This window comes from Puma concolor, chromosome D4 (genome assembly GCF_028749965.1).
Source record: "Puma concolor isolate L17-30 chromosome D4, mPumCon1.1.hap2, whole genome shotgun sequence".
In the NCBI taxonomy this organism is placed as follows: domain Eukaryota; kingdom Metazoa; phylum Chordata; class Mammalia; order Carnivora; family Felidae; genus Puma; species Puma concolor.
Genome location: NC_141679.1, coordinates 6,287,316 through 6,313,725, shown reverse-complemented (window position 1 = coordinate 6,313,725; position 26,410 = coordinate 6,287,316). Strand labels below are relative to the sequence as shown.

General features: G+C 40.9%; 2 protein-coding genes and 1 long non-coding RNA gene across 8 annotated transcripts in view; 2 read left to right on the top strand and 1 right to left on the bottom strand.

The window, feature by feature from the left end:
• Positions 1-998, top strand: part of PDCD1LG2 (programmed cell death 1 ligand 2) — a 103,030-nt gene extending 102,032 nt beyond the window's left edge. For both annotated transcript variants that reach the window (XM_086684877.1, XM_086684875.1), the window contains exon 8: positions 863-998. The gene's annotated coding sequence lies outside the window, so the exon portion shown is untranslated. The remainder of the gene's footprint in view (positions 1-862) is intronic.
• A 7,403-nt stretch (positions 999-8,401) lies between these two features.
• LOC147574685 (uncharacterized) lies at positions 8,402-9,944 on the bottom strand. The gene is made up of 2 exons (XR_015243408.1): positions 9,531-9,944; positions 8,402-8,675 (listed from the first exon to the last, which is right to left on the bottom strand). It is a non-coding gene; the product is annotated as an uncharacterized LOC147574685 (long non-coding RNA).
• RIC1 (RIC1 partner of RAB6A GEF complex) overlaps positions 9,922-26,410 on the top strand; it is a 169,254-nt gene continuing 152,765 nt past the window's right edge. For 4 of the 5 annotated variants that reach the window (XR_015243406.1, XR_015243405.1, XM_086684869.1 and 1 more), the window contains exon 1: positions 9,923-10,351. Coding sequence is in view for 3 of the 5 variants with exons in the window: in XM_086684869.1 (XP_086540995.1) it covers positions 10,208-10,351 (144 nt within the window). In the remaining 2 variants the exon portion in view is untranslated. Of the gene's footprint in view, positions 10,352-26,410 lie in introns of all 5 variants that reach the window. The other variant, XM_086684870.1, reaches the window with a different exon arrangement.

The window sequence follows — 26,410 nt, the reverse complement described above, 5'->3', positions numbered from 1 at the left end:
AGGCTCCACACTGGCAGCATGCAGCCTGATGTGGGGCTCAAATCCACAAACCGTGAGATCATGACCTGAGCCAAAACCAAGAGTCAAGTGCTCAATTGACTGAGCCACCCAGGTGCCCCAGCAGAATAATTTTTCTGCACGAAGCATTGAGCCAGAAAAAAAAAATATTCTTAGGAATTAAAAAAAATTTAATTAGCAAGTCAGCCGAACATAAATTACTACGTATATCTAGTAAGTGAGAAAATAAGTCTGTGGAAAGAGACAATATAGTGAAATTGATAAGCCCAAGTCTGTGGAAAGAGACAATATAGTGAAATTGATAAGCTCAAGTCTGTGGAAGAAGACAATATAGTGAAATTGATAAGCTCAAGTTTGGCCTCCATTGCTTCCCAAGTCTGTGAACCTTGAGTCTCTCTAGAAGCCTCAGTTTTTTCATCTGTGAAACAGGGATGCTATCTATCTCATACGATTGTTAAGAGGATAAAAACTAATTAACGCAGAGTGCTTCGAGCAGAGTGCTTCAAGCACACAATAAGGGCTGAATAAATAATGGTTACTGTTATTTGTGAGACAGAAGCCATCATTAGGAAGGTCTCCTTTGTTCTAAGGCATGGAGTACTCTGAACTCTTGGTTTCTAGCATTAAAAAAAGTGAAAATCTGAGTAGATAGGTACTATGACTGTCTTCATTCTACGGATGGGGCACAGTCAAGGGGGGCTCAGTGGGCCAGCATTGCAGCACGAAAGTGAGCGGGATGAGCCACACAGTCCATCAGCATGGTGGGCTCGACTCACTCCTGATGGTTGCTACTGAATGACCTCCGGTCACGCCAACCACAGTCTTCATTCGCTTTCAATGGCAGGGTTGCTACGTCCTTCAGACAGCTCTTTCCATCAGGAAATCAAGAAAACTCCGGCTTGCCAGAGGAGGGATTGGAGGAGGGATCGTGCTTCCATCAACCAGGAATCCAGTGTAGCTTCTGACTTGTTTCCGTGCGGTTCGGAAACTCTAGCACATGTATGAAGAGAGTATAAAAGGGGGGCACTTTAGCTATTTTACTCCTGATCAACTCTTTGTCAGCCTTATTAAAATGCATGAGAATCACCGGGGTATTTGTTAAAAATGCTAACTCTTGGCCTGGGACTTGGCCAAGGAATCCACATTTAAATTCTCCACGTGATTTTGATGCAGTCGATGAGCAGACCACACTTTGTGAAAACTGATCTCCTCAATAACAAATGAACATACTTTAAAAAAAACCCACTAGGGGCGCCTGGGTGGCGCAGTCGGTTAAGCGTCCGACTTCAGCCGGGTCACGATCTCGCGGTCCGTGAGTTCGAGCCCCGCATCAGGCTCTGGGCTGATGGCTCGGAGCCTGGAGCCTGTTTCCGATTCTGTGTCTCCCTCTCTCTCTGCCCCTCCCCCGTTCATGCTCTGTCTCTCTCTGTCCCAAAAATAAATAAACGTTGAAAAAAAAATTAAAAAAAAAAATAAATAAAAAAACCCCACTTATTATTCTTCTGGTTATGAGAGAAAAAAATTAGAAAATGCTTATAATACAAAGGAAAATAGAACCCAGTCATAATGATACTTTCTACAGATGACTATCACAAATACTTGACGGCTGTCCCTCTAAGTTCTCCTTTTAAAAACATGCAGCTGCTCCTCTTTCAAATACTTATAATCAAGTGTATTGAATATTCAGTTTCATAGATATGTTCCTTTTATATTAATTGTTCAATCATTTTATAAATGACTTCTGTGTTTGAAATATGTATAAAATTACTCTATGAAATCCACTTATATTCCTGTTGGGTCTAGAAACTGGACTGGATGCTACTTAAAGCCTACTCTATGATGCCATACTTGTAAGAGTTGTGCCATTCTTTGAGCGTAAGGATTAACCACGTTCAAACTTGATGGAGAATCCAAAACTACATCCTCCAAAATTTCAAAGCTCAAGAGCAAATCTTCAAGTTTAAGTGCAGACATTCTAATGTGATATAGTATCAAAGGTAATGATAGCATTTCTTCGGAGACGATGTACAAACGGCCAACAATTACGTGAAAGGATGTTCGATATCCCTCATCATCAGAGAAATGCAAGTCAAAACCACAATGAGATGTTACCTCACATCCATGAAAATGGATGGTTTTCCACCTGTCTGAGGCATTTGAAGTAGTCAAATTCACAGAAACAGAAAGTAGAATGGTGCTCATAAGGGGAAGGGGAAAAAGAGAAGTTACAGTTTAATGAATACATTTCACTTTTGCAAGATGAAAACGTTCTGGTGACGTGTTTCACAATTATGAATGTACTTAAGCTAGTAAACTGCATGCTTCACAATGGTAGATTTTATGTTATGTGTTTACCACAATAAAATAACATAAACCATAAGAAAGATAATAAAAATGACAGTGTTGCCCTTTTATAACATTTTGGACTGTTACAAAACAGTGATATCTTATAGTCAATGGTAAGGTTCGGTTCGATAAAACATCGTCATGGAACCTGCTAATTTCTAGAATCATACTCACTTGGCGTTTATAATTCTTTTTTTTTTAATAGAAAGGAACTTAAAAAAATTTTTTTTAATGCTTATCCAAGAGAGAGAAAGAAAGAGAAACAGGGAGAAAGAACAGGGGAGGGGCAGAGAGAGTGAGGGACAGAAGATCTGAAGCGGGCTCTGTGCTGAGAGCAGAGAGCCCGATGTGGGGCCTGAACTCACGAACCATGAGATCATGACTTGAGCTGAAGTCAGACAGATAACTGACTAGCCATCCAGGTGCTCCGGGGTTTATAATTCTTGAAACTGTCAGATTAAACCTAATGGAAAATATAAGAATAATGGATGAGAATAGGCCAGGAGTCAAAATTATTAGACACTAGAATGGTGTGTTACAAGTGGGCATTACATTTGACTCGAATCTCCCTGATAAACATGAAAGATAAAGGGCTAACACAACGAATGTGAATTTTTGCCCAAATTAATGAAGACGTATTTGTCTAAATAGAGAGGGAGAAGGAGAAGGAGAAGGAGAGAGAGAGAGAGAGAGGAGAGAGAGGTCTAATTAGAATTATAGTAAACTCTATTTTCTCATGTTAAACAAAGTCTGTTTCCAACTCCTCTTGCTATTTTAATAGAGAATGCACACAGAAAATTCAGCTATCGCATTTTTTATACTGGAAAACTCTTTGAGACATAGTCAAACAGAACAATTGTTATTGTTGGCTAATTTAAGTGAAATTAGGTCTGTCTCCAACAATTTTTTAAAATTTATATATAAAGAAAACACATTTCCCTGAGATCAGGAACATGACAGGGATGTCCACTCTCACCGCTGTTGTTTAACATAGTGTTGGAAGTTCTAGCATCAGCAATCAGACAACAAAAGGAAAGCAAAGGCATCAAAATTGGCAAAGATGAAGTCAAGCTTTCACTTTTTGCAGATGACATGATATTATACATGGAAAATCCAATAGACTCCACCAAAAGTCTGCTAGAACTGATACATGAATTCAGCAAAGTTGCAGGATACAAAATCAATGTACAGAAATCAGTTGCATTCTTATACACTAACAATGAAGCAACAGAAAGACAAATAAAGAAACTGATCCCATTCACGATTGCACCAAGAGGCATAAAATACCTAGGGATAAATCTAGCCAAAGATGTAAAAGATCTGTATGCTGAAAACTATAGAAAGCTTATGAAGGAAATTGAAGAAGATATAAAGAAATGGAAAAACATTCCATGCTCATGGATTGGATGAATAAATATTGTCAAAATGTCAATTCTACCCAAAGCTATCTACACATTCAATGCAATCCCAATCAAAATTGCACCAGCATTCTTCTCAAAACTAGGACAAGCAATCCTAAAATTCATATGGAACCACAAAAGGCCCTGAATAGCCAAAGTAATTTTGAAGAAGAAGACCAAAGCAGGAAGCATCACAATCCCAGACTTTAGCCTCTACTACAAAGCTGTAATTATCAAGACAGCATGGTATTGGCACAAAAACAGACACATAGACCAATGGAATAGAATAGAAACCCCAGAACTAGACCCACAAACGTACGGCCAACTAATCTTTGACAAAGCAGGAAAGAACATCCAATGGAAAAAAGACAGTCTCTAACAAATGGTGCTGGGAGAACTGGACAGCAACATGCAGAAGAATGAAACTAGACCACTCTCTCACACCATTCACAAAAATAAACTCAAAATGGATAAAGGACCTGAATGTGAGACAGGAAACCATCAAAACCCTAGAGGAGAAAGCAGAAAAAGACCTCTCTGACCTCAGCCGTAGCAATCTCTTACTTGACACATCCCCAAAGGCAAGGGAATTAAAAGCAGAAATGAACTACTGGGACCTCATGAAGATAAAAAGCTTCTGCACAGCAAAGGAAACAACCAACAAAACTAAAAGGCAACCAACGGAATGGGAAAAGATATTTGCAAATGACATATCAGACAAAGGGCTAGTATCCAAAATCTATAAAGAGCTCACCAAACTCCACACTCGAAAAACAAATAACCCAGTGAAGAAATGGGCAGAAAACATGAATAGACACTTCTCTAAAGAAGACATCCGGATGGCCAACAGGCACATGAAAAGATGCTCAACGTCGGCTCCTCATCAGAGAAATACAAATCAAAACCACACTCAGATATCACCTCACGCCAGTCAGAGTGGCCAAAATGAACAAATCAGGAGACTATAGATGCTGGAGAGCATGTGGAGAAATGGGAACCCTCTTGCACTGTTGGTGGGAATGCAAACTGGTGCAACCACTCTGGAAAGCAGTGTGGAGTTTCCTCAAAAAATTAAAAATAGACCTACCCTATGACCCAGCAATAGCACTGCTAGGAATTTACCCAAGGGATACAGGAGTACTGATGCATAGGGGCACTTGTACCCCAATGTTTAGAGCAGCACTCTCAACAATAGCCAAATTATGGAAAGAGCCTAAATGTCCATCAACTGATGAATGGATAAAGAAATTGTGGTTTATATACACAATGGAGTACTACGTGGCAATGAGAAAGAATGAAATCTGGCCCTCTGTAGCAACGTGGATGGAAATGGAGAGTGTTATGCTAAGTGAAATAAGCCATACAGAGAAAGACAGATACCATATGGTTTCACTCTTAGGTGGATTCTGAGAAACTTAACAGAAACCCATGGGGGAGGGGAAGAAAAAAAAAAAAAAGAGGTTAGAATGGGAGAGAGCCAAAGCATAAGAGACTCTTAAAAACTGAGAACAAACTGAGGGTTGATGGGGGGGTGGGAGGGAGGAGAGGGTGGGTGATGGGTATTGAGGAGGGCACCTTTTGGGATGAGCACTGGGTGTTGTATGGAAACCAATTTGACAATAAATTTCATATAATGAAAAAAAAAAGAAAACACAAAGCTAAGGACAAGAATAGTGACTCTTCCCATTTTGCTGGATTAGGAAACATAGGCTCTCTCTCTTTATTTTCTAGTTTGTGCTCATGCTTCAGCCCAGACTTGTTTACAACCACGAAGGCCTTTTAATAATAAGCCATCCTGCCTTTATGGTTAATGAAATGATTCCAAGTAATAGTCAACACTGTTGGGAGGATAGGGGACAAAGTAGACTGGTTAGTCACATGTGACCAAAGTTACTGAGATGCTCTTTTTAATTTAAATGTTTATACTTTTTATGACTGCAAATTTCATCTGTATGGAAAAGGAGAGAAAACACCTCAGCAAGTTCCCAGTTACCCATCACTTAGTTTCAAAGATGATTGGCTCACGGCCAACCTTGTTTCATGTATCTTTGCACCTTCTCCACTCACCCCCAGGCTACTGAGAAGCCAACTCCTGACACCATTATCATTTCTGCTCAGATACTCATTACCAATCTTCCGAACAGGATAAGTGATAATCAAGAGTCCGGCCCAGAAGCAAATACATCAGCTGTCCATAGTGAAAGCGTAATAAAGGATGAATGTTAGAAGCCTATGCAAGAGTCAGCAACTAAAGCAGTATCCTCTTCAGTGAACATTTGCGTAGGCTCTCATAGAGGTCACCAAACATGGGGAGCGGTGCATTCACAGCCACAATCCAGTCCTGGTGCTGTGCCATCGTCACAAAGTCTGTGAATGTGAGCAACACACAGGGCCTTTCGTTCTGACCCTCTTGCTAGTCTCAGGACTGCACCTGAGGTGCCAGCACATTGCTCCCTTTGATCCGCCAGCATTTCAGGCCCTACTGAAAGCTGGACATTGAGGGCCAGTGTCCATCATTAGCAATGTAAACTGTTTCACACTTTTTTTTCTCACTACAAAAGTCACATGTTCATGATAGACAATGTAGAAAATACCAAAAAAGCCCAAAAGAGAACATAAGCAGCACCTGTAATCAGGGGTAAACACCAATGTTTTAGTGCAGGTCTTCACTTTTTTTTTCCCTTTGGCCCACATACTCTCCCTCCCACCCCCACCCCAATGAACATGGGATATTTTACATTCTGTCTTAATTTGCTTTCATTACTGGATAATATATACTAAACATACTTCTATATGATTAAATCTTCTTACCACACTTTTTTTTTTATTTTTACAAAATATTCCATTCTAAGAGAGAACTGTGATTAATGTCTTTTTGGGGACACTAAATGACACCTTTGTGGGGTACCTTCTTAAAGCTAAACTCTATACATACCAGTGTTTATTTCCTTGGAAAGTAAGCATTGGATAGAAATAGTTGGGGGCAAGAGTATGCATAATTTAAGGATCTTTCCATTTTTTTAATTAAAAATTTTTTTTTGTTTTATATTAACTTATTTTGAGACAGAAAGAGAGCAGGGGAGGGGCAGAGAGAGAGGCAAAGAGAAAATCCCAAGCAGGCTCTGCGCTGTCAGCACAGAGCCCGATGCAGGGCTCGAATCCATGAATCGCTAGATTGTGACCTGAGTTGAAATCAAGAGTCAGATGATTTACCGACTGAGTCACGCAGGTGCCCCAAGATCTCTCCATTTTTAAATGTAATTACAACTACACTTAATTTTTTTTAAGTTTATTTATTTTGAGAAAGATACAGAAAGCAAGCAGGGGAGGGGCAGAGAGAAAAGGAGACAGAATCCCAGGCAGGCTCCACACTGTCCGTGCAGAGCCTGGTGCAGGGCTTGAACCCACAAGCCATGAGAGCATGCCTTGAGCCAAAATTGAGAGTTGGACACTTACCAACTAAGCCACCCAAGTGCCCACCAACTATACTTTAGAAAAACTGCATCACATTATAGTCCCAACAGTTTATAAATGTACTTCTGTTTCTGTGCACCCTTACCCACATTATTTCTTGCAATAAAAACAAATCTGCTTGAAAACATGCACCTGTTAATTTTCATTTATCAGCTTAGTCTTCACTCAGAATACAGTTCAGTAAGTTTGACTGGAGAGCGATGTTGGTAGGCTACAAGAAGGAAGATCCATGGCATGGAATTGCTTGTGTATTTTACAAAGTAAACTTAGAATATGATATTTGAAAGTTGGAAAATCCAGCCCATAAGGTTTCTATCACGATGTGGAGCTCTCATGTAAGGGACCGTGGAGAGTCAGACATATCACCCCACCCTCCAGCTCCTCACTGCCTTCACTAGCACGATTCAATTCAATCCGGTCTCAAGATTGAGTGGGTCTGCAGAAGGAAGGGTTCTTTTCAGGCCATGTGACTTTGGGATCCTCCACCAGTCTGGTCCTGTTTCCTCACTAAGAAAGTAAGAATAAACATCACACCAGTATTACCCACCTTGAAGATTTGCTGTGGAACTAAATCAAGTCATATATTTGAAAATGTTTTGTAAACCTTAAATACTACAGAAGAGTGTAGCGAGGGAATTAGATTCTAAAGTTAGCAAGTAAAGTTAAAACCGAGTGCATGCTCTGCCTGTGTCAAAAATAAACATTAAAAAATTAAAAAAAAAAAGGGGGGGGGCTGTGTGGGTGCCTCAGTCCGTTAAGTGTCCGACTTCAGCTCAGGTCATGATCTCATGGTTGGTGGGTTTGAGCCCCATGTCGGACTCTGTGCTGACAGCTCAGAGCCTGGGGCCTGCTTCAGATTCTGTGTGTGTGTGTGTGTGTGTGTGTGTGTGTGTCTGCCCCTCTCCCACTCACGCTCTGACTCTGTCTCTCTGAAAAATAAACATTAAAAACTTTAAAAAAACAGAGTGCAAGAAAATTACTTGGAAGTTGGTGCTCTCACTTAGAAGGCACAGAACAAAGACCTCTGAAGGGGAGCTAGGACGAATACATTCTCAGTAAAATTGCCCGTGTAACTGCTGCACTGTAACCTATTTTCATTTTCTCTCTTTCTCTGCCAAGTGTATAACCGAATACAAGTCAGATCAAAGTACGACGCAACTGTATTATTCTTCTACAGTTTTATTTTGGTAAGTCAAGAAACTTCTCTGGGTCTCTTTGTCCAATGGTGTAGTTCAGCTGGATCAGGGTTTCATCCAATTTTCATTTGACACATATTTTCAGAGTTTACTATTCCTGGTGTGTGCCAGGCTGCTGTGCTGGACGTGGGGGTGGGGGGGGGGACACCAGGAAGGAGACACAGTCTGACCACAAGAGGCCAGTGAGTGGTGCGGCAGTTTCAACTGTGATTTGAGGAATCCTGGGTTCTTTGATCACCTTCTGGGGAATGCAGTGAATGTTTTAAAAAATTATGTAAAAGTTACATATTTTGTTATGAATACCAGCTACAATGCTACATCTGATACTCATTAAGTTACTTTGTTTCCTCCTTTGCTGTTTATTGTTACTTTTTCATGCAACATGTGTTTTAAACCTGGGTTAACTTATTTTTTTAATTTAAAAAATGTGGAAAAATGAAAAGTGAACAAAAGGGGCAGACAATGAGAAGTCTTTTATTTTGGATCCCCCCACCCTTCGCCTTCTCTACACACACTCCATCCCCATTGACGCCGTCCTCCTATTCAGAGGTAACCACTTGGTCAGTACTCAAAAAGAAACAGTTGTTAAGGTGATCCCTGGGGTCCAAAAGTTAAACATCCAACTAGAGAGACTCTAAGGCCCGTCCCAGATCTAAAATTATGTCCAATTCTTTTGTGGCATATACTCTACCGAAGGGTGCAAAAAAAGAGACAGCCTTGCCTTGTCTAACATTGTGGTTGGTAAAGGGATAGATGAATACAAATTGAATTCTTAATTACACGCTAGATTTGGAAACCCGAAGGAAAGAGGACGTGGCTCAGGCACTTTCAAGGCGGGTGGTTTATTCACGGATCGAATAAAGGCCCCCTCTAGGCTGTAAACCCCATGAGGGCAGGAACTCCACCGCCAGCTTTCACTGCAGAGCCTGGCACGCAACAGCGGCTCACTAGGCCAAGGACCCCACGGCCCAGCACGGGGAACGGTTGGGGTGGGTGGGCTGGCCAGGAGGGAAGGTCACGTGACTATCGCTCCCCTGCAAATCTCCCCCCACCTTTTCCCCGAGTTGCAGCGCCAGGCCCGGCCCACAAGCCTCACCAATCCGCGAAGGGAGTCAAATTTGGCCTGAGGCCGGGCGAGAGGCGTGTTCCGCGATTCGAGTCACCCCGCAACTGGGTCTCGCCCAGTTCGGCCCACTTTCCCCTGAGTCTCAGGCGGTAGTCCCGCCCACCCGGCCCCAACAACGTGGTGCACATTGCAAGTGGGAGGTGCAGAGGGGCCAGAAGGGGGCAAAGGCGCATGCGTGTTGACGCAGCGCGGCGGCCGCTCGTGAAGATAGGGGCGGAGCTTCAGAAAGAAGAGCGACGGCGGGGCGGGGGAAGTAGGGAGAAGTCTCCAAGGCGCGTGCGCGCGGCAAGCCTTCCCCGGCCCGACCCACGCGGCGCGGCGTGGTGACGCCCGTGCGGCCCGAGGAAGGGGTGGGGCCGGGCCGGGGCGGGCCTCCGCGCTCCTCCCGCCCCCTCTCCGTCCCGACTCTCCCTCCCCCTACCTCCCCCACACTGGGCCCCGTCAGCCCAAGGGTTCCTTCGTCGCTTAGCTTCGCGTCGGCCCGGCCCGGCCCGGCCAGCGGGCAGATGCTCCGAGCTGCCGCTGCCGACGCCGCCGACTCGGCCGGTGGCGGTGTGGGAGGCGGGCGTCCGGCCCCGGGCCGCTGAGTGTGACGGACGGGGCCGGGGGCCGCCGGGCGCCGCGGCGTCGGCGGCTCCGCGCGGACCATGTATTTCCTGAGCGGCTGGCCCAAGAGGCTGCTGTGCCCTCTGGGGAGCCCGGCCGAGGCGCCTATCCACGTTCAGTCCGACCCCCAGAGGACTTTCTTCGCCGTGCTGGCCCCGGTCCGCCTCAGCATCTGGTACAGCCGCGTAAGTAGAGCCGCCCGCCGCCTCTCGCCGCTCCCTCCCCGGCGTCCCGGCGCGGTCCCGCCCTCAACTTCCACCCGGCGTCCCGCGCCCCTGCCCCTCGGCGCCGGACCCGCGTTCGGCCCCGTTCGGCCGGGGCTCGGGGGGCAGAGGCGGCGGCGGCGGCGGCGGCCGAAAATCCGTGCGCCTCCCCGCGTCGGACCGGCGGCCGCGCGCCGCGCAGACCCCGCGCGCTCCCTTGGCCGAGCCCGGACTTGCCCTCCGCTCCCTTCCCCCATTCCCCGAGGAGCAAATTTGTTTAAACTTTCCGCAAATAGCAGTCTGGGCGCCGTGCGCTCCCAGCCCGCCCCTGCTTTCAAGGCCGTGGTTCTGGAGTTGGGGAGAGCCTGTTGGGCTTCACCCAGTGCCAGACTTGGCAGGCCTGGGAGAACTTTCTTCGAGCAGCCGCAGCCAGGATTCCTTCGTTTTTGACCGAAGGTCTGCTCGTCCCACGCGTCGCTTCACCCCAGCATCTCCTCCCCGCCTCGCCGCTGCCCGGGACTCTCGGTAGAGAATTGCAGGGGGAGGTTGGCAGGAGCGGAAGTTGAACTCCGATGTGTCCGCGCCGCGCTCGGGCATTTAACACCTGGAAGTCATGAGGTTTGGAGAAAAGCATGAACCTGAGTTCTGTGTGTGCTCTCTGCGAGCCCTGTTGTTGTTGTTGTTTTTTCTCCTTGTGTCACTACTGAGTAGGTAAGAGAAGAGAACTTCACCGAACTTAAGTGGTGGGTGGGTTAGTCCCTTTTTTCCGCGAACGCTGCTCTTAGGTCAGGCTCTAAAAGCTACAGAAGGAAAAAAAAAAATGTTTGTTGGTGGTGGTTTGTCCCCCAAAGAAGGCAGTACTTACCGACGTCAGAGTGCAGTTTTTGTCTTTTGGTAGCCGACTTGACCGCGTGGAAATAGGCGATGACCTTGGTTGTATGAGATCCGTGTGGCGTTACTGGCTTTAGTTAAGTTAGTTAAAACCCTCGGCTGTCTGGCTGGCCGTGCGAATACTTGAAAAGCCCTGTCTACTCTCACAGCCCTGGTGAAAGTGATGATGGGACTTAGGTGTTTCCGGTAGCTTCTTTATAGGACTGTCATAGTTAGGCTGTAAGGCGAAACTGTTCGCCGTTGAGTTTGGGCCGATGTACGTTGTAAGTAAATATCAAACCCAGAGAGGTGGTTATGTAACCGGCAGCGTGACTCTTCTGTCTGGTGCTTGATGTCCTTTTTGAGTACGGGCGTTGTATATCACTGGGTGTTTAAATGAGATGCTACCTCACTTACAGTGTGTCTGCCAGTGGGATAATTTTTATTTGCTGGTGTGTATATAATCATCTTGAAAGTTCATGCAGAAGAAATAATTAGAACTTGAATTTTAACTCGTCTTCCGAATTTGGAATGAATTTCACCTTGATGGAACAGCCTCAAATTTAACTGTCCCTGAAAGGGTACACAAGTTTAGACAGCACCAAACTTACTACGAGGGATGAATGGACCCGAAGCCTGCAGGTTACTTCATTGCTCTGTGAAAGAAACAGAAATGTGCGTCAGTTTTCTCAGGGATATTAAGAACATCTGTTAGGGCGCCTGAGTGGCTCGTCAGTTGAGCGTCGGACTTCGGCTCAGGTCATGATCTCGCTGTTCGTGAGCCCCGCGTCTTGCTCTCTTCTGTCAGCACAGAGACCCCTTCAGCTCCTCTGCCCCCCACTCTTTGCCTGTCCCCCGCTTGTGCTCTCTCAAACATAAATAAAAAAAAAAATAATACCTGCTTTTTTTGCCTTTGGAGTTAGACACTATGTAAAATAGGCAGTCACGGAATTTAAAGCTGCTAGTACTCCTACCTTTAAACTTCCATCCTACACTTAGCTGCTTTCTTACAGAAGTCCTGGGGTCACTACCAGTAACATCCCGTGTGTGGGGTTAGGGCATATGAGGAGAAATGAGGTGCCTTAGTGGAGGCTGCATGTTACTGTAGGTCCAGGAATGGTTAATCTGGGTCTCTGGCTTCAGCTTCATCACTTGAAGAATCAAGTATTGGATCAGATGCTCTGAAGGTCTGTGATTAGATGGCTGGGTTGATGGGGAGCCGGTGCCAGACCTGCTTTCGGTCTCCTCCTCTTGGAATATGCCTTTTTTTCACTGTCTGAAAGCTTTTTTTTTTTGCTTTGTTTTTTTAATTTCTAAACTTACTGAAACTACGTAAGTTAAAATCAATTTAGGTTAACAAATTTCTTTTTTTTTTTTTAATTTTTTTTTTCCAACGTTTATTTATTTTTGGGACAGAGAGAGACAGAGCATGAACGGGGGAGGGGCAGAGAGAGAGGGAGACACAGAATCGGAAACAGGCTCCAGGCTCCGAGCCATCAGCCCAGAGCCCGACGCGGGGCTTGAACTCACGGACCGCGAGATCGTGACCTGGCTGAAGTCGGACGCTTAACCGACTGCGCCACCCAGGCGCCCCTAACAAATTTCTTTTAAAAGTGAAAACACCTCTAGCTAAATTGAGGAACTATCAGTACTAAATTTAGAATGAATTGGTTTAAAATGTTTGCATGAGGGGCACTATCGTGCGGTCTCATAACCAATTGAACTGGTTCCCAGTCTGTGTTTATATTGGAAGTGACCTGTGGAAAGGAAAGTGCCATAAAACATAAAATGTCCTTTAAATAAGGACATTTCACCCATCTCGGATGCTTGTTAAGCATTGATTTGATGCATATGACAGGGAAACATTCATTCTGAGTTTGTGGACTAGGTGCTTTACATCATAGGAAGCAGCGTTTCTTGAATTTAGGTCCTTCACATGCCTAATTCATGATTTTTGCCCTGTCCTTATAGTACTTCTCCAATCTAACTTTTAAACTTGAAATTCTCTTTTAAAGTAATTTATATCTTTACTATAAATGGAAAGCCAGCACCACTTGGATAAATACAGTGTTACTGTATGAGGGAATAGAATGAAAACGATGTTACGAAAATTTAGGTTCCTGCCAAAGGCTCTTGCCCTTTTCTTAAAGGGAGGAGTTAGCAGCTACGCGAGAGGTGTTTGGAAGTAAACCAGCACAGGACAGGGGCACCTGGGTGGCTCAGTCCTTTAAGCATCTGAGTTGGGCTTAGGTCATGATCTCACTGTCAGAACCTGGAGTCTGCTTCAGATTCTGTGTCTCCCCCTCTCTCTGCCCCTCGCCTGCTCACACTCTGTCTCTTTCTCAAAAATAAACAAACACACAAAAAAAGATCAGTAGCACCTGTCACAGATATCCTCTTTAAATCAAAAGGATTGAAGAAAAGTTGGAAAAATTATTTTCTTACACTGTGATTAAAAAAGTGTCACCTATATAGGAAATACTGCGTTAAAGCATTCTGTTTACTGCTAAATATGCAACTTGTCAAATTAGATATCATATATAGATATCATATTAGAGTGAATAAACTTAAAATTTGAAAGTATTTAGGACCAGTCTAGAATTCACACTTGCCACAAAGTGACAGTTACTTAATTAAAAATATTTTATTTGCTAGCAAGCGTCAGTTGGTTGGAATCAAGGTATCCTAGGCTTCTTTTAAGTTCATTCTAATTGCTTCATTTTGAGTTGCTATCCCAAACCCGCCTCCCCAAGTGATTTGCCTTAGATCCATAATAAAGCATACATAAGTTTAATGTGAAAATTTGAATATTATTGTAGGTGTACGGCAGAATTTGCTGTGGTTTAATTTTCTAACAGCTTTATTGAGATGTATAAAAGTCTTGTAAAGGTACAGTGACTTTTAGTAAATTTATAGAGTTGTGAAACATCATCACAATCTAGTTTTAGGACATTTATAGCAACCCCAAGAAGTATTATGCTCATTTACATTTAACTTGTGTTCGTATTCCAGCCCCAGGGAACCATTGGCCTTTTTGGCCCTGTAGATTGGACTTTTGGAAGTTTCATGTGAAGGAAACCATACAACATACAGTCTCTTGTGTCTGGCTGTTACTTAGCATAATGTTTTTGTGGTACTCCTTTTTATAGCCAATATTATTCCATTGTGTGGCTTATACCACATTTTAAAAATCCATTTACCAGCTAATGGATATTTGGTTGTTTCTGTTTTTGGGGTCATTATGGATAATGCTGCTATAAACAACTGTATGCATATCTTTGCAAGGATGCGTATTATCATTTCTTATAGGGAGATAGGAATGGAACTGCTAGGTCATCTGGTACACTGATGTTTAGCTTTTTAGGAAACTGCCAAACTGTTCCACAGTAGCGTTAAGTAGCATTTTACATCATCCCCAGTAGCAAAGCATGAAGGTTTCTGTTTCTCCACATCCTTCTCAACACTTGGTTATTGTAATTCCTTTTTATTACCGCTATTTTAGTGGGTTTGTAGTGGTATCTCATTGTGACTTTAATTTGTACTTTCCTAATGACTGACAGTGTTTGGCATGTTTTCATGTGCTTATTAGCCATTTGTATACCATATTTGGTGAAATATCTATTCAAACCCTTTGCCCTCCTTTTTTTAAATTAAGAAAAAAAATTTTTTTAATGTTCATTTATTATTGAGACACAGAGTGTGAGCAGGGGAGGGGCAGAGAGAGAGGGAGACACAGAATCTGAAGCAGCCTCCAGGCTCTGAGCTGTCAGCACAGAGCCTGATGCAGGGGCTGGAGCATACAAACAGAGAGATCATGACCTGAGCCGAAGTCAGAGGCTTAACCCACTGAGCCACCCAGGCGCCCTGCCCTCCTTTTTTTTTTTCTTTTTTTAATTGGAATGTTTTTACCTAACAACCTTGAGTTGTAAGGGTTCCTTATATAATTTGGATTTTCAGTTTCTTAGTGGTGTCTTTTGGAGAATAAAAGCTTAATTTTGATGAAGTCTAGTTTGTTTTTCTTTTTTTTCTTCTGTGAATCATGCTTTTTGTATCTTGAAAAACCTTTGGCCAATCCAAGGTCACAGCATCTTATGTTTCCTTTTATAAGTTTTATAATTTGACCTCTTATATGTAAGTCTGTTACCAATTTTGAGTTGATTTTTTTGTAAAGACCAAGGTTTTTTTTTTTTTTTTTTTCTAAACATACATATCCGGTTGTCTTAGCACAATTTGTTCGAAAAACTCTTCACTGGGGCGCCTGGGTGGCGCAGTCGGTTAAGCATCCGACTTCAGCCAGGTCACGATCTCGCACTCCGTGAGTTCGAGCCCCGCTTCAGGCTCTGGGCTGATGGCTCAGAGCCTGGAGCCTGTTTCCGATTCTGTGTCTCCCTCTCTCTCTGCCCCTCCCCCGTTCATGCTCTGTCTCTCTCTGTCCCAAAAATAAATAAAACGTTGAAAAAAAAAATTAAAAAAAAAAAAAAAAGAAAAACTCTTTACTGTTGAATTGCATTGGCACCTTTGTCAAACATCAGTTGACTATAACAGTAAGGGGTGATTTCTGTATTTTCTGTTGTTTTCATTCATTGATATGTCTATTATGCAAGCATCACACTGAAGCTTTATAGCAAATTTAGAAATTGGGTGGTAAAAGCCCTACTTTGTTTGCAAAATTATCTTGCCTATTCTAGATCCTTTGCATTTCTGTATAAATTTTAGGATTATCTTGTCAATTTCTAAAAAAAAAAAAAAAAAAAAAAGAAAAGAAAAAGAAAAAACTCATAAAAACGAAACACAAAAAACAAACCAAAACAAAGACCAGGATTTTCAAGGGATTGCACTAAGTTTGTAGATCAACAGAGAGAATTGCCATCTCCTTGGTATAGTATATTCCAGTCTATGAACATGCAGTGTCTTTCTATTTATTTAGGTTTTAAAAATGTTCTCTTAGCAGCGTTTTGTAGTTTTCAGTGTACAGGTCTTTCACTTTTGTTAAATTTATTCCTACGTGTTTTTATTTATGTTTTAAGATGCTCTCATAAATGTAATTGTTAATTTCATTTTCAGATTATTACAAGTATATAGATGCAAAATTGATTTTTGTATATTGCTGTTTTGCAACCTTGCCAAAACTTGTTTTTTTCTCATAGTTTTTTATAGTTAGAAATAATAAATTCAGCAAAATTTAAAGACACAAAATCAACATGCAAAAATCAGTTGCGTTTCTATGCTATAACAATGAGTATCCAAAAGTGAAATTGAGAAAGCCATTTTATTTACAATGGTATCAAAAAAATTAAATAATTAGAATTAAACTTAACTGAGGAGGCAAAAGACTTATATGCTGAAAACTACAAAACCATTGCTGAAAAAAATTAGAGATGCAAATAAATGAAAAGACATCCCATGTTCACGGATGAAGATACCAGTACTACCCACACCAATCTACAGCTTTAGTGCAGTCCCAGTGGTATTTTTTTTTTCCAGAAATAGAAAAATCCATCCTAAAATTAAGATGGAATCTTAAGTGATTGTCCTCATTGGTCTAGGTAAAATTTTAGCAATGTCGTAGATCTTTTCAGTGAGCCAACTTCTGGTTTTACTGATCTTTTATTGGTCTGTTAATTTTGTGTTTCCTGTTTTTTTATTTGTGCACTGATTTTTAAATTATTTTCTTTAGGTTTGGTGTTGTAGGTTCTCTGGGTTCGGACAAATGTATATTTGCAAATATCTGTGATTGTAATGTCATGCAGAATGTTTTCCTTGTCCTAAAAATCCCTGTACTCTACCTATTCATCTACCCTCCACCCCATAGCATTTGATGTGCATCAAATTTTGTTCTCAATTCAGTTCTTAAAGTTTAATCATTTTTGAAATTAAATAATTTCTTTGGATCATGGATTATTTAGAAGCATGTGGTTTAATTTCCAAATATTTAAGGATTTCCCATACTCTTTGTTATTGGTTCTAACTTAATTCCATTGTGGTTGAGGACTCTACTTTGAATAATTTTACTCCTTTAAGATTATTATGGGTTACCATATGCTTCGTGTTAGAACACGTTTGATGTGTACTTGTAAAGAATATGTATTCTGTTACTGGCAGAGAGTTCTGTAAATGGTAGGTTAAGTTGGTTGACGTGGTTCAAGTCTTCTGTATCCTTGTTAATGTTCAGTCTAGCAGTATCAGTTATTGAGAGTAGAGATTGAAATCTCCAACTCTGGTTGAATTGTTTTCTCTTTCAATGCTTTTGATTTTTGCTCATGTATTTTTGGGCTGTGTTGCTTAGGTTTGTATACATTTATAATGGTCATATTTGTCTTTTGCATTGATGTGCGTGCACGTGTGTGTGTTTGTTTAAATCACGAGTTCTCTCCCCACTAATGTTTGTTTTCATAGAGTGTATTTTACTGTATATTAATATTGCCACTACAGTTCTCTGATGGTTTACCACTTGTGTGACATACTGTTTGCTACCCTTTTGGTTGCACAAAATCATTACATCTTTGAATCTGAAGTATGTCTTGTATGGACAGCATATATTTAGATTTTGCTTTTTTGTTGTTATTTCCCAAATCTAATCTGATAATCCCTGCCATTTGATTGGAGTGTTTAGTCCAGCCACATATAATTATTGATATGGTTGGATTTATATCATTTTGGTGTTTTGTTTAATATGTCCTTTGTTACTCCTTTTTTTTTTTTTTTTTAAGTTTATTTATTTATTTTGAGAGAGAGGGAGGATCCCAAGCAGGGGCTCGATCTCACAAACCATATGAACTGAGCCAATGTCAAGAGTCAGATGATTAACTGATTGAGCCACCCTTGGCCTCTGATTTCTTGACTATACTTTTTTGAATTATTTTACTAACAGTTTCTCTAGTGATTACAATGTGTATCTTCTTATAGTATATTTGGGGTTACTACTGATATAATTCTGGTAAAATACAGCAGTTTTTTCAGCCTCTTTTTTTATTCTCATGCCTTTAAAATTTTATTTTATTTTTTTATGAAGTTTATTGTCAAATTGGTTTCCATACAACACCCAGTGCTCATCCCAAAAGGTGCCCTCCTCAATACCTATCACCCACCCTCCCCTCCCTCCCACCCCCCATCAACCCTCAGTTTGTTCTCAGTTTTTAAGAGTCTCTTATGCTTTGGCTCTCTCCCACTCTCACCTCTTTTTTTTTTTTTTTTTCCTTCCCCTCCCCCATGGGTTTCTGTTAAGTTTCTCAGAATCCACATAAGAGTGAAACCATATGGTATCTGTCTTTCTCTGTATGGCTTATTTCACTTAGCATAACACTCTCCAGTTCCATCCACGTTGCTACAAAAGGCCATATTTCATTCTTTCTCATTGCCACGTAGTACTCCATTGTGTATATAAACCACAATTTCTTAATCCATTCATCAGTTGATGGACATTTAGGCTCTTTCCATAATTTGGCTATTGTTGAGAGTGCTGCTCTAAACATTGGGGTACAAGTGCCCCTATGCATCAGTACTCCTGTATCCCTTGGGTAAATTCCTAGCAGTGCTATTGCTGGGTCATAGGGTAGGTCTGTTTTTAATTTTCTGAGGAAACTCCACACTGTTTTCCAGAGTGGCTGCACCACTTTGCATTCCCACCAACAGTGCAAGAGGGTTCCCATTTCTCCACATCCTCTCCAGCATCTATAGTCTCCTGATTTGTTCATTTTGGCCACTCTGACTGGCGTGAGGTGATATCTGAGTGTGGTTTTGATTTGTATTTCCCTGATAAGGAGCAACGTTGAGCATCTTTTCATGTGCCTGTTGGCCCTCCTAAAAATTTTTTTGAGTATAGTTGACGTTACATTAGTTTCCGGTGTACAACACAGAGATTCAACATTTCTATACAGTATCCTATGCTCACCCCAGGTGTAGCTACCATAAAACCCTATTATAATATCATTGACTCTATTCCCTATGCTGTACCTTTTATCCTTGTGACTTATCTATAACTGGATTTACTTTCATTTTTTTTAATGTGGTAGAATGTGCATAACAAATTTACCTTTTTAATAATTTTTAAATGTATAGCTCTTTGGCTTTTTAAAATTTATTTTGAGAGAGAGTGTGCACACAGGCATGCACTGGACAGGGGCAGACAGAATCCTAAGCAGGCTCTGCACTGTCAGTGCAGAGCCCGATGCAGGGCTCGAACTCACGAACCATGAGATCATGCCGTGAGCTGAAGTTGGATGCTTAACCAGCTGAGCCACCCAGGTACCCCTAGTTCTGTGGCTTTAAGTGCATTCACATTGTTATGCAACCATCACCATCCATTTCCAGAACATTTTTCATCTTCCCAAATTGAAACTCCATACCCAGTAAACAATAATCCCCAATTCTGCCTTGTTGCCTTGCTTGGCAGCCCCCATTCTATTTCCCGTCTCTGTGAATACTACTCTTGTGGAAACAAAATATTTGTCCTTTAGTGATAAACTTATTTCACTTGGCATGTTCTCAGGATTCTTTTATGTTATAGTATGTACCAAAATTTGCTGCTTTTTTTAGGCTGATAAATACTCCAGTGTGTGTATATATAGTATTTTGTTTATTCATTCATTGGTGGACACTTGGGTTGCTTCCATTTTTTGGCTGTTTTGAGTAATGCTGCTGGAACATTGGTGTTCAGGCCCCAGTTTTTGGATCTTTTGTGTGTATACCCCAAAGTGGAATATGTGGATCATATGGTAATTGTGTGTTTAATTTTTTTGAGAGGTTGACGTACCGTTTTTTCACAATGGCTGCATCATTTCACAGTCCCACCAGCAATGCGCAAGGGTTTCAGTTTCTCCACATTTTCACCAACACTTGTTCTTTTCTGTTCTTTTGTTTATAGCCATCCTGATAGATGCAAAATGATATCTCATTGTGGTTTTGATTTCCATTTATGTAATAGCAAGGGATGTTGAGTATATTGTCAAATTCAGTGTCTTAAAGTTTTTATTTTGGGTTTTCTTCAAAGAGTTTTATAGTTATGCCTCTTATTTTTAGGTCTGTACTCCATTTTGAGTTTTTGTATATGATGTAAGATAGGGGTATTTTATTTTTTCATGTGGATATCCAGTTTTTCCAGTGCTTTTGGTTGGAAAAGGCTATTTTCCTCTACTGAGTGTTTTTGGCATCCTTATAAAAAAAATCTTTTAGCAATACATACATACAAGAGTTTATTCCTGGGCTGTCTTTTGTATTCTCTTGTTGTATATGTCAGTCTTTACGCCAGTATGGTACTATGTTTTGGTTTCCATAGTTTTGTAGTAAGTTTTGAATCAGAAAGCATGAGACCTCCAACTTTGCTCTTTTTCAAGATTGTTTTGACTATTTGGGTTCCTTGAGATTCCGTATTAATTTTAAGAAGAATTTTCATATTTCTGCCCCCCAGAGTGGTGTTGAGATTTTGATAGGGTTTGTGTTGAATCTGTAGATTGTCTTCAATAATATGGGCTTCTTAATATCCTCCTGTAATCCAGGAACACAGGTCTTTTTCATTTTATCTGCATCTTCTTTAATTTATTTCAGCAACATGGTTTTCAATGTATGTGTTTCACTTCATTGGTTAAGCTTAATCCTAAGTATGCTATATTCTTTTTGATGCTACTGTAGTTGGAATTGTTTTCTTAATTTTATTTTTGGGTGTTCGTTATTACATAGAGATGCAGCTGATTTTTGTGTATTGATGTTGTACCTTCAAATTTTCTGAGTTTATTCCTGCGAACAGTTTTGTGTGAATTCTGTAGGGTTTTCCACATAAAGTCATGTTCTTTGAGAACAGAGATAATTTTTTTATTCTTTAGCAGTTTGGATCCCTTTTATTTTTTTGCTATCTGCTCTGCTTAGGACTTCCAGTACTGTTTTGAACAGAAGTGGTAAAAGTGAGCATCTTTATCTTGTTCCTGACCTTAGAAGAAAAGATTTTTGGTTTTTCGCTGTGAGTATGATACTGGCTGTAGATTTTTCATACATGGCTTTTGTTAGGTTGAGGTAATTTTCTTCTGTTTGTAGTTTTTTTGAGTGTTCTGATCATGAAAAGCTGTTGAGTTTTGTCAAGTGCTTTTTCTGAGTCCATGGAAATGGTCATGTGTTTTTCTTCTCTTAATGTGGTATATTACTTTGATTTTCATGAGTTGATCCATCTTTGCATTCCAGGAGTAAATCCCATTGGTTATAGTTTATAATTCCTTTAATATGCTATTGGATTTGGTTTGCTAGTGTTTTGTTGAGGATTTTTACGTCTGTATTCTTTAGGAATATTGCCTTGTATGTAATTTTCTTGTAGTGTTTTTGTCTTTAGCATCAGGGTAGTATTGTCTCATAGAATAAGTTAGTAAATGTTGCCTTGCCAATTTATTTGGAAGAGTTTAATAAGAAAGTTGGTGTTAACTTTCCTTTAAATGTTGGTAGAATCCACTAACCATATCGTCTTGAGCTTTTCTTTGCTAGGAGGCTTTCACTTGCTGATTCAGGCTTCTTATAAATTTATTCAGATTTCTATTTTTTTATGATTCAGTCTTGGTTCGTTGTGCGTTTTTAAGAATATGTTCATTTCACCTAGGTTATCCAACTTGTCAGCATACCTTTGTTGATAGTGTCTTTTCTTTCATTTCTGAGTTTAGTTATTTGAGTCTTTTTTTTTCTTAGCCTAGGTAAGGTTTCACAATTTTGTCGATCATTTCGAAGACCCAACTCTTGGTTTCTTTGATTTTCTGTTTTTCTATTCTTCATTTTATTTCTCTCCAATCTTTATTATTTACTTCCTCCTTCCAGCTTTGGATTAAATTGTTTTCTGTTTTTGTTTTTTGTATTTCCATAAGATGTAAAGTAAGATTGATTTGAGACCTTTTTCTTTCTTCCTATAACCATTTACAGTAGTACATTTCCCACATTGCATTGCTTTTGTTGCATCCCATACATTTTGGTTATGTTTTCATTTATTTCAAGGTGTTTTCTGATTTCCCTTGTGATGTCTTTTTTTCCTTTCCCATTGGTGGTTTAAGAATGTGTTGCTTTATTTCCACATATTTGTGAGTTTCCAGTTTTCTCTTGGCTGGTGATCTTTAGTTTCCTTCCATTGTGATCAGAAAAAATACTTTTGATTGTTTCCATCTTGATAAGTTTAGTAAGACTTATTTTGTGGCCTAATCTGTAGTCTGTCTTGGAGAATAGTCCATGTGCATGTGACAAAAATGCATATTTTTCTGTTGTGTGGAGTGATCTGTATGTCTTTTAGGTCCTGTTAGTTTATAGTGTTGTTCAAGTTCTCAACTTCTCTCAAGTTGTTTCCTTATTAATTTTCTGTCTGGTTGTTCTGTTCTCCATCCCATTCTTTGAGGTATTGTGTAGTATGTTTTTATAAACTTGACCCTTGAATAGAACAGGAACTGGGGACACTGACTCCCTGTGCAGTCACAAATCCATGTATACTTTTGATCCCTCTCCCTCTCCTTAACCCTAGTAGCTTACTATTGATGGGAAGTCTTACTGATAACAGTTAACACGTATTTTATAGGTTATGTGTATTATTTAAGATAAGCTAGAGGAAAAATGTTTAGAAAATTACAAGGAAGAAAAGATGCATTACTGTATTTACTGAAAAAGGTCTTCATATAAGTAGACCTACACAGTTCAAACCTGTATTATTTAAGGTTCAGTTGTATTTTTTAAAACTATTGCTTTATAAAGCCTAATTTTTATTTATTTAAAAAAAATTTTTTTTAACGTTTATTTATTTTTGAGACAGAGAGAGACAGAGCATGAACAGGGGAGGGTCAGAGAGAGGGAGACACAGAATCTGAAACAGGCTCCAGGCTCTGAGCTGTCAGCACAGAACCCGACGCGGGGCTCGAACTCACAGACCATGAGATCATGACCCGAGCCGAAGTCGGCCGCTTAACCGACTGAGCCACCCAGGTGCCCCTATAAAGCCTAATTTTTAAAAATTTATTTAATTTTGAGAGCAAGAGTGCAAGCAGGAGAGGGCCAGAGAGAGAGGGAGACACAGAAACTGAAGCAGGCTGCAGGCTCCAGGCTCCAGGCTCCGAGCTGTCAGCACAGAGCCTGACGCAGGGCTCGAACTCATGAACTGTGAGATCATGACCTGAGCCGAAGTCGGATGCTCAACCGACTGAGCCACCCAGGCATCCCAAAGCCTGGTATTTTTTAGAGAAATTAAAAAGAAAAAAAGATAAAAATGTATATTTATATTTACTTAATGTATTTAGCGTGTCTTTCGATCTTTTATCTGTGTTTGCTCTTTTGGATTTGAGTTACCATCTGTGTCAGTAGTTCCCCCCCACCCCGCCCCAAACCACCACCTGGTTCAGTGATGCTGGAAGGCTCACAGTATTCACCATGTAGTCCTACATGCCTATAATTTGTTACAACAAAAGGATACAGAGCAAATTTGCCAAAGGTCAAAGTCTTATTGGGGATAATCTCCAGGAACGAGGTGCAAGCTTTCAATAGTCCTTTTTCAGTGTAGTCCTTTAAGATGTGCTTATTACTTCCGGCATCAAATTGTGACAACATACGTGCAGTGTGTTCTTTCTGCCTTTCTACCTACTCTAGCACATACCCTGAAGGAAAACAGGTGTTTCAGCATAAGACAAGTGTTTTGTACAGTGTAGGCACATTTAGCCAGAATCAGTTAAGCGGTGGTAGGAGCCCTCCCCAAATCCAAATTTTCAGATGCCAGCCAAGGATCAGCTTTAGAGACAGGGCTTTTTTGTATAGCAGTCTTAGGCTTGTTAACTTTCTTCTGCATGCCATTTGATATCCCCCCCCCCCCCCCCCCCCAGGGATATCTTTTAGTATTTTTGTAAGGCAGGTTTGCTAGCAGCACATTCTTCAATCTCTGTTTATCTAGAAATGTCTTTGCTTTGCCTGCAGTTTTGAAGAATAATTTTGCTGTATATGGAATTCATGGCTTACAGGTTTTTTTCTGTTTGTTTCAGCATTTAAGTATTTCATTTCATTGCCTTCTGGCCTCCATTGTTCCTGATGAGAAGTGAGCGATTAGTCATATTTCTGTCTTCTTGTTTGTGATCATTTTACTTTTGTTTTTTCAACATTTTCTTACTGGCTTTCAGTAGTTTGTAGTGTATGTACATAGGTACACGTGTAGGTATTTACCCCTGTTAGGTTTTGTTGAGCATTGTGAATCTGGGGCTTAGTGTCTTTCATCAGACTTGGGGCATTTGCAGCCATTATTTCTTCAATTTTTTTTTTTTTTTTTTATCATTTGTATCATTTCCTGGAATTTTCCATTATACATACATTGCTGCACTAGATGTCCCACAGCTCTTTGATGCTCTTTTCAAGCAAAAAAACTTTTTTCTGTTTTTTAGATTTGATAATTTTATTGAACTATTTTTATGTTTTCTTAAAATTTTTCTGACATCTCGAATCTTTGAGTATGTATATATGTATATATAATTAAATTTTCATTTAGGTTATTGTACTTTTAAATTCTAGAATTTCTAGAATTGGTTCTTTTTATTGCATTTATTTCTTTATTGAGAATCCACACATATTGAGGTGTTACATCTTCCTTTATTTTTTTAAAATATATTTATCATTACTGTTTTGAATTTTTTTGTGTTCTACTCTAGGCCCACTCAGGAGTAGTTTCTCTTTCCATCAGACTGGGTCAGACTTTTCAAGTCTTTGTATTTTGTGTGTTTTCTAATTTTTTGCTTATAATTGGCTATTTCAATTTTTTTTTTAATGTTTACTTCTTTTTGAGAGAGAGAGAGAGAGAGAGAGAGAGAGAGAGAGACAGCGAGTTGGGGGTGGGGAGCAGAGAGAGAGGGAGACAGAATCTGAAGCAGGCTCCAGGCTCAGAGCTGTCAGCCCAGAGCCTGGATGTGGGGCTCAAACTCAAGAACTGTGAGATCATGACCTGAGCTGAAGTCGGGCGCTTAACCAACTGAGCCACCCAGGCACCCCTATAATTGCCTATTTTAGAGAATTTATGTTTCCTCAGGGTCTTTGTTGCTAATTTTTTGTTTTAGTGTTGTTTTTTAGTAACTTGCCCCACTTAAATCTGCAGAATTTATCTCCCCTGCACTCTACAGCGACTAACCTCTCTGCTTTATTTTTTTATTCTTATTTTTATCATGGCTTTTTAGGGGTTGTCCCTTTTTGCATAAAACATCTTGAGCCAGTAAGACAACTCTGTTCTCTGTTGATTGATCTGTATGTGTGTTGGGAAGTGCCTGCAAAGTTCAGGATGTTTTTGTGTCTGTCCCAGCTTTGACTTCCTGCCGGACCTTTCTGTGACTTCTGGGGAACAGCCTCCCAGTGAGCCAGTGATGTGTGGGGAGCTCTGCCTTTCTTTGCTCTTATCCGTGCATGTATACACAGACTTTCTGTTAGGCATGAGTGTAGAGCTTGGGTCCTTCAGGGTTGTTCCTCTTCATAAGGAAGGAAAACTGTTTCACAACCAAAGATGTGTGGTGGACTTTCTTCCCCCTCTCTGGGGATTTCCCTGTTAAATTTCAGGCTGGCTGAAGGATGTGCGGCATCCTGTGAGCTAGCAGCTCTGTGAGCTCTCCAAGGAATTTGCTACATATACCGACTGCTCTGCAGGGTGTGTTGCCCTCTGCTCCATATCAAGGCAGTCTGCCTCCTGCGGCAAAGTTGATGCTTGCTCACTAACAGCCCCATCCTGGGGGCACTACCGCCTACCAGGAAGGCTTTGGGGAGAGAATGGAACAGTCCTGGAAGGACATCACCTGTTTCCATTGTTCTTACCTGACGTTCAGTGGTTTTTCACGAATAAATGTTCCTTAAATTTGTGTTTGCCTTTCCCAAATATTTGAAGCGGTTGTTTCGACAGTTGTATGGTTGTTTTGGGGGGAGAAGATTTGTCAGTCTCTTAACTCTGCCGTTGTTGCAAGTCCTGTGTTTTCACTTTGGCTAGACATTTTTTTTGTTTTTTTTTTGTCTTAATGGGGTAAAACTGATCAGAGGCTATTTGTGTCATGGTTTTCAGACATACATTTAGAAAAAATAAGTCTTTAGTTTTCCTTTGCAGATGTAATTGCTGATGTGATTGTGCTGTCTTCTTGCCATTTGGGAGACTGAGCTGTTTGGTTCCAGTGAGTGTGTGTGTGTGTGTGTGTGTGTGTGTGTGTGTGTGTGTGTGTC